The following is a 13,485-nucleotide window of genomic DNA, read 5'->3' as shown; positions in this document are numbered from 1 at the left end:
GGAACCGTGAACATTATAGATACCCTTTTCTTTGGGGTAGGTTCTGCCCCAGGCGCCGTCTCCTTCCCCCAACCCCAAAACACTAATCCATTCCCCTAACCTGATTCTAAAGACTTTCCTACTACCCCAGCCAAATCTCCAAAAGTGAATCAAGGGGCTAAAACATGTCTGGCCTCATTTGCTGGACCAAATCTACAGGGAGAGTCCCTGCATGAAGTTGTCCAGGGAATTGTCCCCAGGTGAGGGGAGCAGGGGAGAGAAAATGGTAGCCATTTTTACATTGTTTTGTATAGTATTTATTGATTCAGGAAACAAACACAAAATTCTGAATAAAATTACTTGGAAACTGCCTGTTTGGGCTTCTTGTTTGTTCCTCTCCCACCTGCTGTTTGTGTGGGTCAGCTCCTATAGTGGTTCATTACTGTGTTGTTGCCTCCTGCTGGTGTTCAAAATATATCAAGTGATCCACTATGTACTGAAAACTGGTACTGACAGTACAGGACCCTTCACAAAACGTTAGTCACGAGTATCACATGATACTTGAGGAACTGAACACAGTAATGGGGTCAAGAAGTCAGCAAAACCTAGTTCTGCTTAAGATCCCAAAGTGCCCAACACATGTGGATGCTGACTGCCTATCTTTGGGGGTGAGGATTTCCCTGTAGCTCTTGGTATCATGGAACTAAAGTGAAGACCAGGAGATGCACACGGGTGGGGCAGGGTTCCTAACCAATGCGGAAAGGGCCTCCTAATTAGTTTGCTTGCCTTGTAAACTCAAGTAGAGCAAGTTTTGCTTAAGATCCTATGAGTCAACTGCCTCATTTTTCACGTGGTTGCTAAGATTTTGTACCTCCCACTGCCACTGCCAATCACAGCTTAATTGTGAGAAGAGCGACTAAAGTGAGTGGCTGGAGCTGAGGTGTCTGAGTCAGGTTCTGGGGTGGGATTGTCTTAAGGGAAGTGCAACTTTCATTTCCTCTTCAAGAGAAGGCAGAGGTTATTGGGTTGAGGAAGGAGCTGGTACAGCCCAGCTGGACTCTTGAGCTGCTCTACCATGAGGTATGAAGTGCTTTGCTTGGTCTTGCTGGGACTGCTTGTAGGTAAGGAGAATGGAGAGGGGAGGGAGGGAGCTCCTGGGCAGGAACCTGTACCTGGGTAGCCAACCGATTTCTTGCTGAAAGCCCAAGGAACAGGGGAAGACTGTCCTCACAAAAAAGCTGCTACTCTCCTGCCATCCTTCACGATGACACCTACAGCCACAGAAAGCACAGCAAGCTCTACTACCAGCCACAGGCCCACTACCACCAGTCACAGAAATGTCACAGTTCTTCCAACAAGTAATAGCACCGCTACCAGCTCTGGACCCACAACTTCCACTCACAACCCTGCTGTGACCACCAGTCATGGGAATGCCACAGTTTACCCCACCACAAACAACGGCACTGCTCCTAGTCCAGGGTTCTCTACCATCGGCCCTCAACCTGGACCAACTCCACCCTCTCCAAGTCCTAGTCCAGGCTCCAAGGAGGCTCTTGGAAACTACACATGGACTAATGGCTCCCAGCCCTGTGTTCAGCTCCAAGCACAAATTCAAATTCGAATCCTGTACCCAACTCAGGGTGGAGGAAAGGTAAAGCTAAGGTAGTGGGGCTTAAAGGGGACAGGGGTAAGTTCTGAGGTGTTTCAGGGGGCAAGGGGTGAGTTCTGGGGTGGTTCAGGAGAAAGAGCAGAGGATATAAAAAAATACTGTATGACATAGCCATGTAATTTCAGACTCACTATTCTTTCACTTCTGTAGGCCTGGGGCATTACTACATTGAATCCCAACAAAACCAAGGTCCAGGGGGGCTGTGACCATGCCTATCCCCACCTGTCTCTCTCATTTCCTTATGGGCGGCTCACCTTTGGATTCAAACAGGTAGACAGCTTTTGTCTTCATCCTTTACTCTCCTGTGCCCCATACCTACACCCCTAAGCTGCGTCCTTTGCTCTGTGGACATAATGCCACTGTCCCTGCTGCTCTAATCCTTTCTGTTCACCTCAAGGACATGGAGCAGGGTACAGTCTACCTCAACTACATGGCAGTGGAATACAATGTGTCCTTCCCACAGGCAGCACGTGAGTAACTTCCCTTCTCATTATCACACTAGCTAGTTTGGGGGGGGGGGGGGCGGCTCGACAACAAGACTCAGGAGTTGTGAGTGGACTGAATTGACTCTTCATTAATAACTTCTTCAGAATGGACATTCTCAGCTCAGAATTCATCTCTTCGAGAGCTCCAAGCTCCCCTGGGCCAAAGCTTCTGTTGCAGAAATACAAGCATAGTTCTTTCTCCAGCTGTTCACCTTGACCTACTCTTCCTGAGACTACAGGCTGCTCAGCTTCCCAACACTGGACACTTGGGGCCATGTAAGACCTCCCTACCTCTTCCTTCCTGGGAGTCTCCCACTGCACAGGAAACCTCTTCCCCAGAGCCCTCTTTCTTTAACAAGACCGCCTATTCCCCCTCTACTTTGCTCTGAATTATGGGGTTGAGCACCTCATCAACCTCCTTCCATCATCTCCTTTTTTCTTCCTCCTACCTTTATCCCATCCACTGCTGCTGGAATCCCTAATAATCCCATCTTTCTACCAGGTTTCTCTTGCACCAGTGACCAATCCCTCTTGCTGCCTCTCATCATTGGCCTGGTCCTCCTTGGCCTCCTCACCCTGGTACTTATTGCCTTCTGCATTACCCGAAGACGGCAATCAACCTACCAGCCCCTCTGAGCATTTGCTCCAATTCACTCCGGGCCACTAAGGAACATCCTCATTTCTTCAACTTACAACTGACTCAAAGTTATTCTCCTTCTCTGTCTTTAAGAACAAAATCAGAGATTTTGTAATGGGTGGTTAATAAACATGAATGGGTGTCCCACTTCTGATAACAACAAAAAAAGGATATGAAAACTTTATGAAATCTTTGTCCTTGGCTTCCCTTGCCCTGCCAGGATTAAAAGCCACGAGTTTCTTGTCATGTGCCTTCCTGTGCCTTCCCATGGTTGAGTCACTAGGAGACAACTGGCAGGAAGGGATGAAAACACCAGAGTAACCAAATGCCTTTAAGGGGTTCATCCTCCAGTGCCTGGCACAGCTGCTGGTGAAGCTGCCAGACTCCCTTCTGGGGCCAGTGACTAGCCATTCCTTTAACATGATATGATGGATCAGTCCATCCTGGCGTCCTGTTCCTACCCTCTAGCTAGAGGTACAAACACAGCCAAAATATGAGTAGGTGGCTGTGTAATTTCATTTCAAAAAGGGTGATTGCCAGTGGCTACCGAGCAATGAGTCCCTGTCCATTGTGGCCAGGGCTAGACTCACTGAAGAGCCCATTGCAAAGAACTGCACCAATCTGGAAGCAGTGGGTACCCTAGGAACAACTTCAGGTCCAGCAAACATACCCTTGATGCCCGGGTACCCAGAGGGCGAGAGGGTGGTGCCACTTGCAGCGCAGCCCACGTCCAGATTCAAAATAGGCCAGATGGCTACACACTGTACCAAAGCCAAGTATAAACTCTACTATTTTGTTTTGTTTTTTTGAGACAGGGTTTTTCTGTGTAGCCTTGGCTGTCCTGGAACTCACTCTGTAGACCAGGCTGGCCTCAGAGATCCTCCTGCCTCTGCCTCCAAGTGCTGGGCTTAAAGGCCTGTGACACCAGTCAGGCAAGTTTCACTATTTATAGTAGGGCATATTGCAACCAACAGAAGTCATAGATGGGTGCCATTCCAGTTGTAAGAGCCCCGTGAGGTTATAGAAATTCTTGGTGGACTGGAGCCCTGCACAGCTGAGAGGTACATGTGGCAGAACCGGCCCAGCACTGCCCCTCCAAGAACAAGGAGCAGAGAAACTATGAGTGCCCTTACAGCCTGAGAGCCAGGGGCACTGCATCAGGAGAGTCGGGGCACTGGGCGGTGGAATGCAGCCTGAAGTGACCCTATCTAGGTGCCATTTCCCAAACAAAAGACATTTGGGGACCTTTTGCCTGCACCCTCTGAACCATCCCCAGGGGTCCAGCCTAGACACGGCAGAGACTGAGAGCTGAGTCAGGGGCGGTTCTCCTGTAGCTGAAGTCGCTCTTCTGCTCCAAACCACCTTCCAACAAAACAGAGGAAGAAGCAGGGGACTAGGAGGGATGCCCAGCTCAGAATGGCCTCTTTCCGGTGCCATTCCCTCCGGAGATACCATGAGGAGAAGAAGAAACTGCGGCGCCCCCGACTAGCGCCATTTTGAAGACTCGTAATCTTTTCCTTTCCAACTTGAAATACAAAGTTAACCGAGAGAAGACAAGATGGCGCATACGCAGAAGGGACAGAGACGGGCGGAGGGATAAGGCTTTCTTTCAGAACTGATAGCATAAACAAAAGCGCGCAAGTCCGAGCCGCGCAGGCGTAAAGCTCTGACACGCTTTAAAATTCGAACGTCAAGGCGCGTACAAAATCCAGTCCGAGATGTATCTCAGGTTCCAGAAGCAGGGTGGCGTAAGAAGGGGCGGTGCTGCCGTGTCCCGGGGGAGAATGAGGCGGAGCGAACGGAGCGCGCGTGCGCGGCCTGGGTCAATGGCGGGCGGGCAAGCCTGGCGGAAGCAATAGTTCCAACATGGCCGGTGAGGCGGACGGACCGTTCAAACGAGTGCTGGTGCCAGTTCTCTTACCTGAGAAATGCTATGACCAACTTTTCGTCCACTGGGACTTCCTTCATGGTGAGTTTTATTCAGCCTTCAAAGTCTACTTCAAGTAACCTTGGACCGTAATTTGGCGAGAGTAGTGCAAGTGACAGGTGGCTAACATCACGCGAAGCTGGGCGGAAGGCGCTTCTGAAGAGGGCGGAAGTGTTCTGGGCCCTGCATAGAGAAGGTGCCATATTTGGGCATGAGGGGGAGTCGCCCGAAAAAGTAATCAAATTTGTGTTTTACAGTCTGGAAAGTCTGTACCCTCCCCCCACCCCTTCTGAGCTGGGGATCGAACTCAGGGCCTTCTTCGTACCACTCTGAACCAAGTTCTATCCCCCAGCCTGGAAAACGTAAACATTTTATAAAACAAAATTAAAATTCCAGCCAGGAGTGTGTAGACTCACTCCTTTCATCCCAACACTGAACTGACAGAGGCAAATGTTTCTTTTATTTGTTTTCTTGCTGTTGGTTTTTTTGTTTTTTTTCGAGACCAGGTTTCTCTGTATTGCTTTGGTGGCTGTCCTGGATCTTGTTTTGTAGACCAGGCTGGCCTTAAACTCACAAGAGATCCACCTGCCTCTGCCCACCCCCAACCTCCAGTGGCTGGAATTAAAGGCTTATTCCATCAATGCCTGGCCCTTGTTTGTTTTTTGCTTTGTTTTGTTTTTCGAGACAGGGTTTCTCTGTGGCTTTGGAGGCTGTCCTGGAACTCTCTTGTAGACCAGGCTGGTCTCCAACTCACAGAGATCCACCTGCCTCTGCCTCCCAAGTGCTGGAATTAAAGGTGTGCGCCACCAACGCCCAGCGTTTGTTTGTTTTTAAAGATAAATCTCACCCAGCCCCAGCTTTTAGAACTTGGTGTGTAGTGCAGGCTGCCGTGAACTAGCAGCCGTCCTTCCTGGGCCACCAGAGCTCTGGGAATACAGGGATATTCCCACTACCTTCCTTCCCTCCTGTAACACCCTGGGCAAGCTCTTGGCCCAGGGTTACAGGAGCCATCAGAGCCTTTGGTAAGTGCATCTGTCTGCTCTAGTCAGGTCATATACTCAGAGGACACTGTTCTAGTGCATTTTGGAATGCAATGGTGAGACTCCCTGCCGGGGCAAATTCCCTCCAGGTCAAGGATTCAATGTTAGAGGAACTGCCAGGAACAACGACCCACCCTTACTTTTAATCCCAGCACTTGGGAGGCAGAGGCAGGAGGACCACTGAGTTCAAGGACATCTTAGTCTACTGGGTGAGTTCTAAGATGGGTAGGACTACACAGAGAAACCTTGCCTCAAGAAACCAAAATAAACAAAAAATAAATAAATGATAGACTCGGGAGGCAGAGGCAGGAAGATCTCTGTGAGTTCGAGGCCAGCCTGGTCTACAGAGTGAGTGCCAGGATAGATAGGCTCCAAAGCTACACAGAGAAACCCTGTATTGAAATAAATAAATAAAAATAAATAAATAAATAAATAAATGATAGAGATAGTGGATGAACAGGGATAAAAGCAAGCCCTGAAGAGTAGGCCACTGGATAAGGGCTAGGAACAACCAGAAGGTTCAGGAATGTATTCTGTGATTTGTCTTTGGAAGGAGGCCATCTGAAGTGGGTTATTGAGAAGAGAGAAAAAAAGACTCAGGGAACTCTTGAGCAATGCCTGTGTAACTGAAAAGCAATGGCAGACATGCCTGGCAGTCTACATGCTTATTTGCAACTGGTAAGATGGCTGCAAGGCTGGTGACCTGAGTTCAATTCCTGGAAACCACAAAAAGGCCCACAAAGTTGTCCTCTGACCGTCATACATGTACCTATGTGTTCACACACGGTATATACATATTTATATAGATTGTATTTTTTTTTAATTATGTGTGTGTGTGTGTGTGTGCCTGTGAATGCAGGGGCCTGAAGATGCCAGAGGCACAAGATATCACCGGAACTGAAATTACAGGCCACCACCCAACATGGGTGCTGGAAATGCAATTCCCTGAAAGAATAGGTGCTCTTCTTAACTACTAAGCGATCTTTCCAGCCCCATATTTTCAAAATTCATTTTTGTTGTGTTTGTTGTGCACATCTACTTATACATGCTCAGGTTATCAGACTTAGCATCAGAGCCATCTTGCTGGCACAATAATTTTTTGTCTGTTTTACATGCATTGGTGTTTTGTTTTGCCTACCTGCATGTCTGTGTGAGGGTGCCAGATCCCCTAAAACTGGAGTTACAGTTGTGAACTCCATATGGGTGCTGGGAATTGAACCTGGGTCCTCTGGAAGAGCAAGCAGTCAGTGCTTTTAACCACTGAGCCATCTTTTCAGCCCCTTATTTTTACTTTTTTGAGACAGGGTCTCTCTACAGAGCTCTAGCTGTCCTAGAACTCACTATGTAGACAAGCTGGCTTTGAACTCACCAAGATCTGTCTGTCTGGGCCTGTGCCATCATACCTGGCAATAGTTTTTAAATATTTAAGACAGAGTCTCACTGTATAATCCTGACTGGCTTTGAACTCAGAGTTTAAATGAAATTAAAGGCATGTACCACAACACACAGCCCTAAGGACTTTTTAAAAAATTTAGTAGTGTATAGTGTTCTGCCTGCATACCAGAAGAGGGCACCAAATCTCATAGATGGTTGTAAACCACTATGTGGTTGCTTGGAATTGAACTCAAGACCTCTGGAAGAACAGCCAGCGAGTGCTCTTAACCTCTGAGCCATCTCTCCAGTCCCCCTAGTGACTTTTTAAAAAGACAAATTTTTAGTACATTTTTATTAGGCTCATGCATGGAAGTCAGAAGACAAATTTTGGAATTGGTTCTCTGCTTCTACCATGTGGATCCTGGATTGAACTCAGATCATTAGCTATCCTGTTAGCCCTAAAAAGTATATTATTTCAATGTGTATGTATAGGAAATGGAAGGTGGAGTAGGAAGGAAGGCATGTATTTACGTTGAAGCCATTCTGGCAACACACCTAGTCTGGATGTAACATGTTTGCATCAGGAGGATCCCTGCCCCATCATTCCCACCTGTCCCCTAAACAGAGAGTCACTGGGGTGGTGGTCATGCCAAGGGGAGGGGGAGGGAAGAGCTCATAAGAGCATGGCAAACCCTCACCTGGGTTCCGAAGGCCTCTTTGCTTACTTCTCTCTCCACAGTTCCCTGCCTCAAGATTCTCCTCAGCAAAGGCCTTGGACTGGGCATCGTGGCTGGATCACTTCTGGGTATGTATAGTTCCTTCTTTCTGTCAGAGTAGGGGGGGGGTGGCTGCTGGGAAGCTAATGCCAAGGGCTCGGTGCTTTAGCTCTTTCCTCAGCCATGCCGTTCTTCCTCTAGTAAAGCTGCCCCAGATATTTAAAATCTTGGGCGCCAAGAGTGCCGAAGGACTGAGTCTCCAGTCAGTAATGCTGGAGCTGGTAGCATTGACAGGAACTGTGATCTACAGCATCACCAACAACTTCCCCTTCAGGTGAGGGCCCCACTCTTCATCCCCAAGGCCAAACCCCAAATTCTTTTTTATTACAGTTATTAATTGGGGGGTGTCAGAGAACAACTTGTAGGAGTTGGTTCTCTCCTTCCAGCGCATGGATTCTGGGGCTGAAGTCAGGTGGCCAGGCTTGGAGTCAAGCACCTTTACCTGCTGAGCTACTTCACCAGTCCTAGCACACACAGCTCAATAAGTGTTGAGAACACTTCAGCCCTTCCAGTTTAGTCACACCGATGGAAGTAGTGATAAAGTGAGCATTCTCTAACCCAGCCAGGCATGGTGGGGGCTGGGGCAGCACAGCCTGACGATGGCTATGGAGGCTCTCCAGGCCTTCCTCTTTCCCTCCCCCTCTCGCCTCTGCAGCTCTTGGGGTGAAGCGCTGTTCCTGACACTACAGACAATTACCATCTGCTTCCTGGTCCTGCACTACAGAGGAGACACTGTGAAAGGTGCGGGGATGTGCTGGAGAGCGGGCACTGGGTCTTGGGAACCTTGCTGGGGACTCAGGAGGCTCAAGAGGGCTCCTTGTCTCCCTGACCCCCAGGAGTTGCTTTACTTGCCTGCTATGCGACACTCCTGCTGGCTCTGCTTTCTCCACTCACGCCTCTGGCTGTAGTCACCATGCTCCAGGCCTCCAATGTACCTGCTGTGGTGGTGGGCAAGGTGGGTACTCGGAAGTGAAACGAGGTGTGTGTGGTGGCGGCGGGATGGAACCCCAAAGTATGCAGTATTGGTTTTCGAGAATGAGGGATTAGTGATGGGAACACAGGGGAGGTTCAGATGACAGAACCAAACAAAAGTGTGGATTTCTCCTCTAGTTGCTCCAGGCAGCCACCAACTACCACAACGGGCACACAGGCCAGCTTTCAGCTATCACAGTGTTTATGCTGTTTGGGGGCTCCTTGGCCAGAATCTTCACTTCTGTTCAGGTGAGTGCACCTCTGCCTTCTAGAGGGCACTAAAACCTCATACTCCCAGCTGGAACCTTTCTAGATCTGTTGTCTCTCCTTAACAGGAAACTGGAGACCCCCTCATGGCTGGAGTCTTTGTGGTCTCTTCCCTCTGCAATGGCCTCATTGCCGCCCAGGTCCTCTTCTACTGGAATGCAAAGCCTCCCCACAAACATAAAAAGGAGCAATAGTGCTGAGCTAGCTTCTAGAATCATTCATTCCACTTCCATTCAGCCACTCAACTTGAGGGTCTTCCCCACTTGACGTGGTCTGCTGGTGCAACTCAGTCGTCCTCCATTCCTGCATAACTGCAACCTCCTGAGCCAGGGTTTGTGTAAAGAGTAAAAAGCTTTTCCAAGTCCTGTATTCACTCGTTTCACCAATGGCTGAGGTCCCTCCTTTATAAGCAGCTATTTTGTTATTGGAGCAGACGCCTTGCCTTGTCCACTTACCTTCTTTCAGGATGGAGGACAGAGCCTGGACAAATGTGGTTGGGAGCTTGTGGCTGCGTCCCTCTGCCAGCTGGTTGGGACAGTCTATTGGACCCTAGTTCTGAAGGTGGGGGAGGGGAGAATGACTCAGGTAAAGGCCTCAGGGTGGAGTAGGGAGGTTCCTGCTGTGGCAGGTCCACGAAGGGTGTGGAGAAGGCACAGGTTGCTGTTGTAGTGGGAATACAGATGGGACAATAAAGACTCGGAGACGTGCTTTCATTGTATAAAATTGTGTTTAGTGTGGTTTTGTACATTCTGGCTCCTTGTTCCTCTGAACTAGAAAGGGATTGGCCTGTGGGGTTGACCCTGGATGTCCCAGCCAGTTAATGGGGGGTTACAGACATTGGGCACCAGCAAGAGAAGTGTTGTATGGAGAGGTAGAGCCTGGGGGTAGATAGGTAGGAAAAGAGGGAATTAGCTCCTCCTGGAGCCTAGGATGACTCTGAGGGAGAGAGCACGGCGAGGAGGCCTCCGGTCTACAATGGGAAGCGCTGTAGAGAGAAACATGGGGTTTGGAGGTTATACTTCTGGGTTGGCGAGATTGGGCAGTGTCCCCATCTCTCAGTAGGAGACTAGTCTGACCAGTTTGCGACAGGGTTAGAATTTGCTATTCAGCCAGCCATTCTGGGTACAGCAGGCATGGAACAAGACCCTAGGATGGCTTAAAGAGCAAGGTAGCTCTGTTGGGGCATGCTCAGGAGCCGTCTTGCGTGCTGCACGCTGTTTGCTTCTTAGGGCTGCAGGCCAGGAAGGAACAACAGGATGGGCTTGGCCTCTCCTTGCCCCAGGGGCAGGGAGAGGAAGCTGGGTCACACAAGGGCCATCAGCTAGGGGGAAACTGACATTCAGTAGGTAGAACACATTACGCTGAGATGGACAGATCTCTGTCTTGGACTTTCTGAGCCATCCCGCCCAACCTTAGCCTGGTGTGGCTTCTGCTTGGATGGATTGAGGTTGTCCCAACTTAGTCCTCTGGCCTCCATCCCCACCACCCAGCCGCCAGGAAGGGGGTGATGTGGAGTGGTGATGGGGGACAATCAAGCACTCACGTGTAACCTCCAGGCAGGTAGGCTGTGGAATAGTTGGGGGGCTGGTACCCAAAGCCTCTGCTCCCTTGGGTAGTTGTGTACCCTGGTCCCCAGTGTGGGCCACCACCTGCCAGGCCACCTCTTCCTTGGCTGAAGTGGACAGACCCGGTGCCTGAGTTCTTGCTCTTGCGCCGAGGCCGGTACTTGTAGTCGGGGTAGTCGCGTAGGTGGCGGGCTCGTAGACGCTTGGCCTCCTCCACGAAGGGACGCTTCTCTTCCTCGCCCAGCATCTTCCACTGCGCGCCCAGGCGCTTAGAGATCTCAGAGTTGTGCATCTTGGGGTTCTGCTGCGCCATCTGGCGACGCTGAACAGAGCTCCACACCATGAAGGCGTTCATGGGTCGCTTAACCTTCTCTTGAGGAAGCCTCCCAGACGCTCCAGAGCTCCCGGAACCCTCCTGCTCCTGAGGTCCCAAAGGCAAAGAGGCTGTGGGAACCGGAGGCTCCAGGCTCCAAGTCTGGGCCGGTGAGGAGCCCGGCAGCGCCATAGGTTGAGAGTAAAGCGTCTTTGAGAGGTCGTCTTGAATGCCCTCCTCCCAGAGTGAAGACTGGACTCTGAAAATTTGAGTACTTAAGTATCTTCCTGAGTCCTTGAATCAATTCCTTTGCTCCGGAAAGCTGAATGCAGAATCCTTGTCTGGCAGCACCAGGTCCTGTCTCGGAGAGGTAGTGTTCTCTCAAGTCTACCTACTGCCAGTCCCAGTCCCTGTCCCTGACCTCTGCTGCGGCAGGCTCTTCCGTGGGGGCTGCAACTCTGCCTCTGTGAGGCTCTTGGTCTCAAGTTTCCACAGCTGACAAAAAAACGTACCGGTGCCACAGACCTTCCCCACCTGTGCTCAGCCTCGGTAAAAGTGTTTAAAACCTGACTCCTCCCCCAATCCCTCCCATAGGCTGAGCAAAAGAACGTCCTCAAAAAAAAAAAAAAGAAAAAGAAAAAGAAAAAAAGCTTCTTGGCAAACCCAGGTGTCCTGTTCTTCGCAGCCCAGACACCTCCCCTGGGGCACCACGCCCCCTCTCCACCCAAGGTCTGGATGTCAGGCCTAATGGCCCCAATGGCTACAATTGTCTATCTTCTTAAGCACAAGCACCAGCAATTTAAAGCAAATTCCTTTCCAAGATGGGATCAAGCTTGGGCATCAAATGCCCTCGGGGTCAACCAAACGGAGAATTTAGGAAGGTCTCACTCCCAACTCAATACTTTCTTCCGGCGCCTGTTGTTCCTCAAATCCTGACCTGCCCCAGGGGTAAGAAACTCAAAGAAGATAGGCCATTTTTGTTTTCTGAGTCATTCCAACAGGTGCCTGGGCGGATGAGAACACTCAAGCCACTTCCAGCCCAGAAGATTTCCCCACTGCCACTCAGTTGTGGCAAATTTCATCTTTAAACTCAAACCACGAGGAGGGAGCCAAAGGACTCCGAACCTAGAGATAATACTTTTTAAAAAAAGATTTATTTTGTGTGCATTGGTGTGAAGGTGCCAGATCCCCTGGAACTACTAGAGTCACAGATAGCTGTGAACCGCCATGTGGGTGCTGGAATTGAACCAGGTCCTCTGGATACATACGTTTAAAAAAAGAAATCTTCAAAAAGATCATGGGAGGAGGCACAAGTGCTACCACTTGCAGCATGGAGGTCACAGGACAACTTTCAGAAGTCAATTCTCTCCTTCAAGGGTCGCAAGGTGAAGAGGTAGTAGCTATCTTGGTGGCCCAGCTCAGGTCATGAGTTGGCAAAGGAATTTATTTTTGGTTTTTCCAGACAGGGTTTTTCTGTGTAGCCCTGGCTGTCCTGGAACTCACTCTGTAGATCAGGCTGGCCTCGAACTTACAAAGACCCCACCTGCCTCTGCCTCCTGAGTGCTGGGATTAAAGTTTGCCCCACCACTGCTTAGCCTTCTTAGCTTTTACTACCCTGATATATCTATCTTTTCTTAAAAATGGTAATTATTTGAAACAGGACTGAACCACGATTGGTCTGGAATTCCTTGTGTAGACTAGGCTGGCTTTGAGCTCATAGAGATACATCCTGTTGTTTTTCCAGACAAGGTTTCTCTGTGTAGCTCTGGCTACAATCACTCTGTAGATCAGGCTGTCCTGGAACTCAGAGAGCTGCCTGCCTCTACCTCCTGAATGCTGAGACTAAAGGTGTGAAACACCATCACCCAGCTGATACATATTTCTTGAGGACCCAAGTTCCCTCCATTTTCAGGACACAGCTTCTCTGACAAGGCATTCAGGACATCATCTTTAGGATCACCCTCAACCCTCGGGGTACTGTCCAATATAGGTCTAAGAGTCTCCCAATCCCAGTCACTACCTCATCACCCTTGTGACTCCAAAAGCTGAGAACAGTGATGTGAATTCTGGAGCCAGAAACACAAGTTGACCCTCCTGGATTCTAGAGACCATGCTGAGAGAACCCTATTTTCCCCTCTGAAGAAGGCCCAGCCTGTGCCCCAGGCCACAGATAATCCGATTAAATAGCCTGCCCAGACTCTCAGCTCCCAGCAGCAACAGGTCCAGCTTCAAGCAGCCCTGCCTAGCCTATGACTCAGGGTTTAGGAGTGGCCCACTCTATCAAGCAACCAAGGGGAGGGAAGAAACAGAAAGGCCTGGAGTCTAGTCCTCTGGACCAGAAGAATAGCTGGGCAAGGAGAATTAAGTATGCAGCAATTTCCATGCATCATCTTCCTGACACAGAATGAGAAACTAAGAATAGAGAATAGACAACAAGAGCCAGGGAGCAGTGCAGGTCAGTCCTAGAGATCCAAACAGACC

General features: G+C 49.8%; 3 protein-coding genes and 1 long non-coding RNA gene across 4 annotated transcripts; 2 read left to right on the top strand and 2 right to left on the bottom strand.

Annotated features, from left to right (window-relative positions):
* The first annotated feature begins 960 nt into the window (after positions 1-960).
* Cd68 (CD68 molecule) lies at positions 961-2,954 on the top strand. The gene is made up of 6 exons (XM_027427019.2): positions 961-1,100; positions 1,182-1,630; positions 1,799-1,918; positions 2,046-2,118; positions 2,239-2,409; positions 2,636-2,954. The coding sequence occupies exons 1-6, from the start codon at positions 1,055-1,057 to the stop codon at positions 2,767-2,769; spliced, it is 993 nt and encodes a 330-aa protein (XP_027282820.1). The 5' UTR covers positions 961-1,054; the 3' UTR covers positions 2,770-2,954.
* Positions 2,205-8,099, bottom strand: LOC118238291. The gene is made up of 2 exons (XR_004770761.1): positions 7,810-8,099; positions 2,205-4,880 (listed from the first exon to the last, which is right to left on the bottom strand). It is a non-coding gene; the product is annotated as an uncharacterized LOC118238291 (long non-coding RNA).
* Positions 4,622-9,844, top strand: Mpdu1 (mannose-P-dolichol utilization defect 1). Its single transcript, NM_001244037.1, is given in 7 exon segments — positions 4,622-4,739; positions 7,851-7,916; positions 8,029-8,161; positions 8,543-8,628; positions 8,724-8,842; positions 8,998-9,108; positions 9,195-9,844. Coding segments are annotated over 7 exon segments (744 nt in total). The 5' UTR covers positions 4,622-4,636; the 3' UTR covers positions 9,321-9,844.
* Sox15 (SRY-box transcription factor 15) lies at positions 9,838-13,394 on the bottom strand. The gene is made up of 2 exons (XM_027427024.2): positions 10,670-13,394; positions 9,838-10,111 (listed from the first exon to the last, which is right to left on the bottom strand). The coding sequence occupies exons 1-2, from the start codon at positions 11,194-11,196 to the stop codon at positions 9,955-9,957; spliced, it is 684 nt and encodes a 227-aa protein (XP_027282825.1). The 5' UTR covers positions 11,197-13,394; the 3' UTR covers positions 9,838-9,954.
* Between the last annotated feature and the right edge of the window lie 91 nt (positions 13,395-13,485).

This window comes from Cricetulus griseus, chromosome 7, assembly GCF_003668045.3.
Source record: "Cricetulus griseus strain 17A/GY chromosome 7, alternate assembly CriGri-PICRH-1.0, whole genome shotgun sequence".
Lineage (NCBI taxonomy): Eukaryota > Metazoa > Chordata > Mammalia > Rodentia > Cricetidae > Cricetulus > Cricetulus griseus.
This window is presented reverse-complemented; position numbering and strand designations above follow the sequence as displayed.

Coding starts and splice junctions, on each gene's coding strand:
- Cd68 (XM_027427019.2), top strand. CDS start 1,055: ATGAGGTATGAAGTGCTTTGCTTGGTCTTGCTGGGACTGCTTGTAG. Junction 1,631..1,798: donor CAACTCAGGGTGGAGGAAAG/GTAAAGCTAAGG, acceptor TCACTTCTGTAG/GCCTGGGGCATTACTACATT. Junction 1,919..2,045: donor TCACCTTTGGATTCAAACAG/GTAGACAGCTTT, acceptor GTTCACCTCAAG/GACATGGAGCAGGGTACAGT.
- Sox15 (XM_027427024.2), bottom strand. CDS start 11,196: ATGGCGCTGCCGGGCTCCTCACCGGCCCAGACTTGGAGCCTGGAGCCT. Junction 10,112..10,669: donor TACCTGCCTGGAGGTTACAC/GTGAGTGCTTGA, acceptor TTCTCTCTACAG/CGCTTCCCATTGTAGACCGG.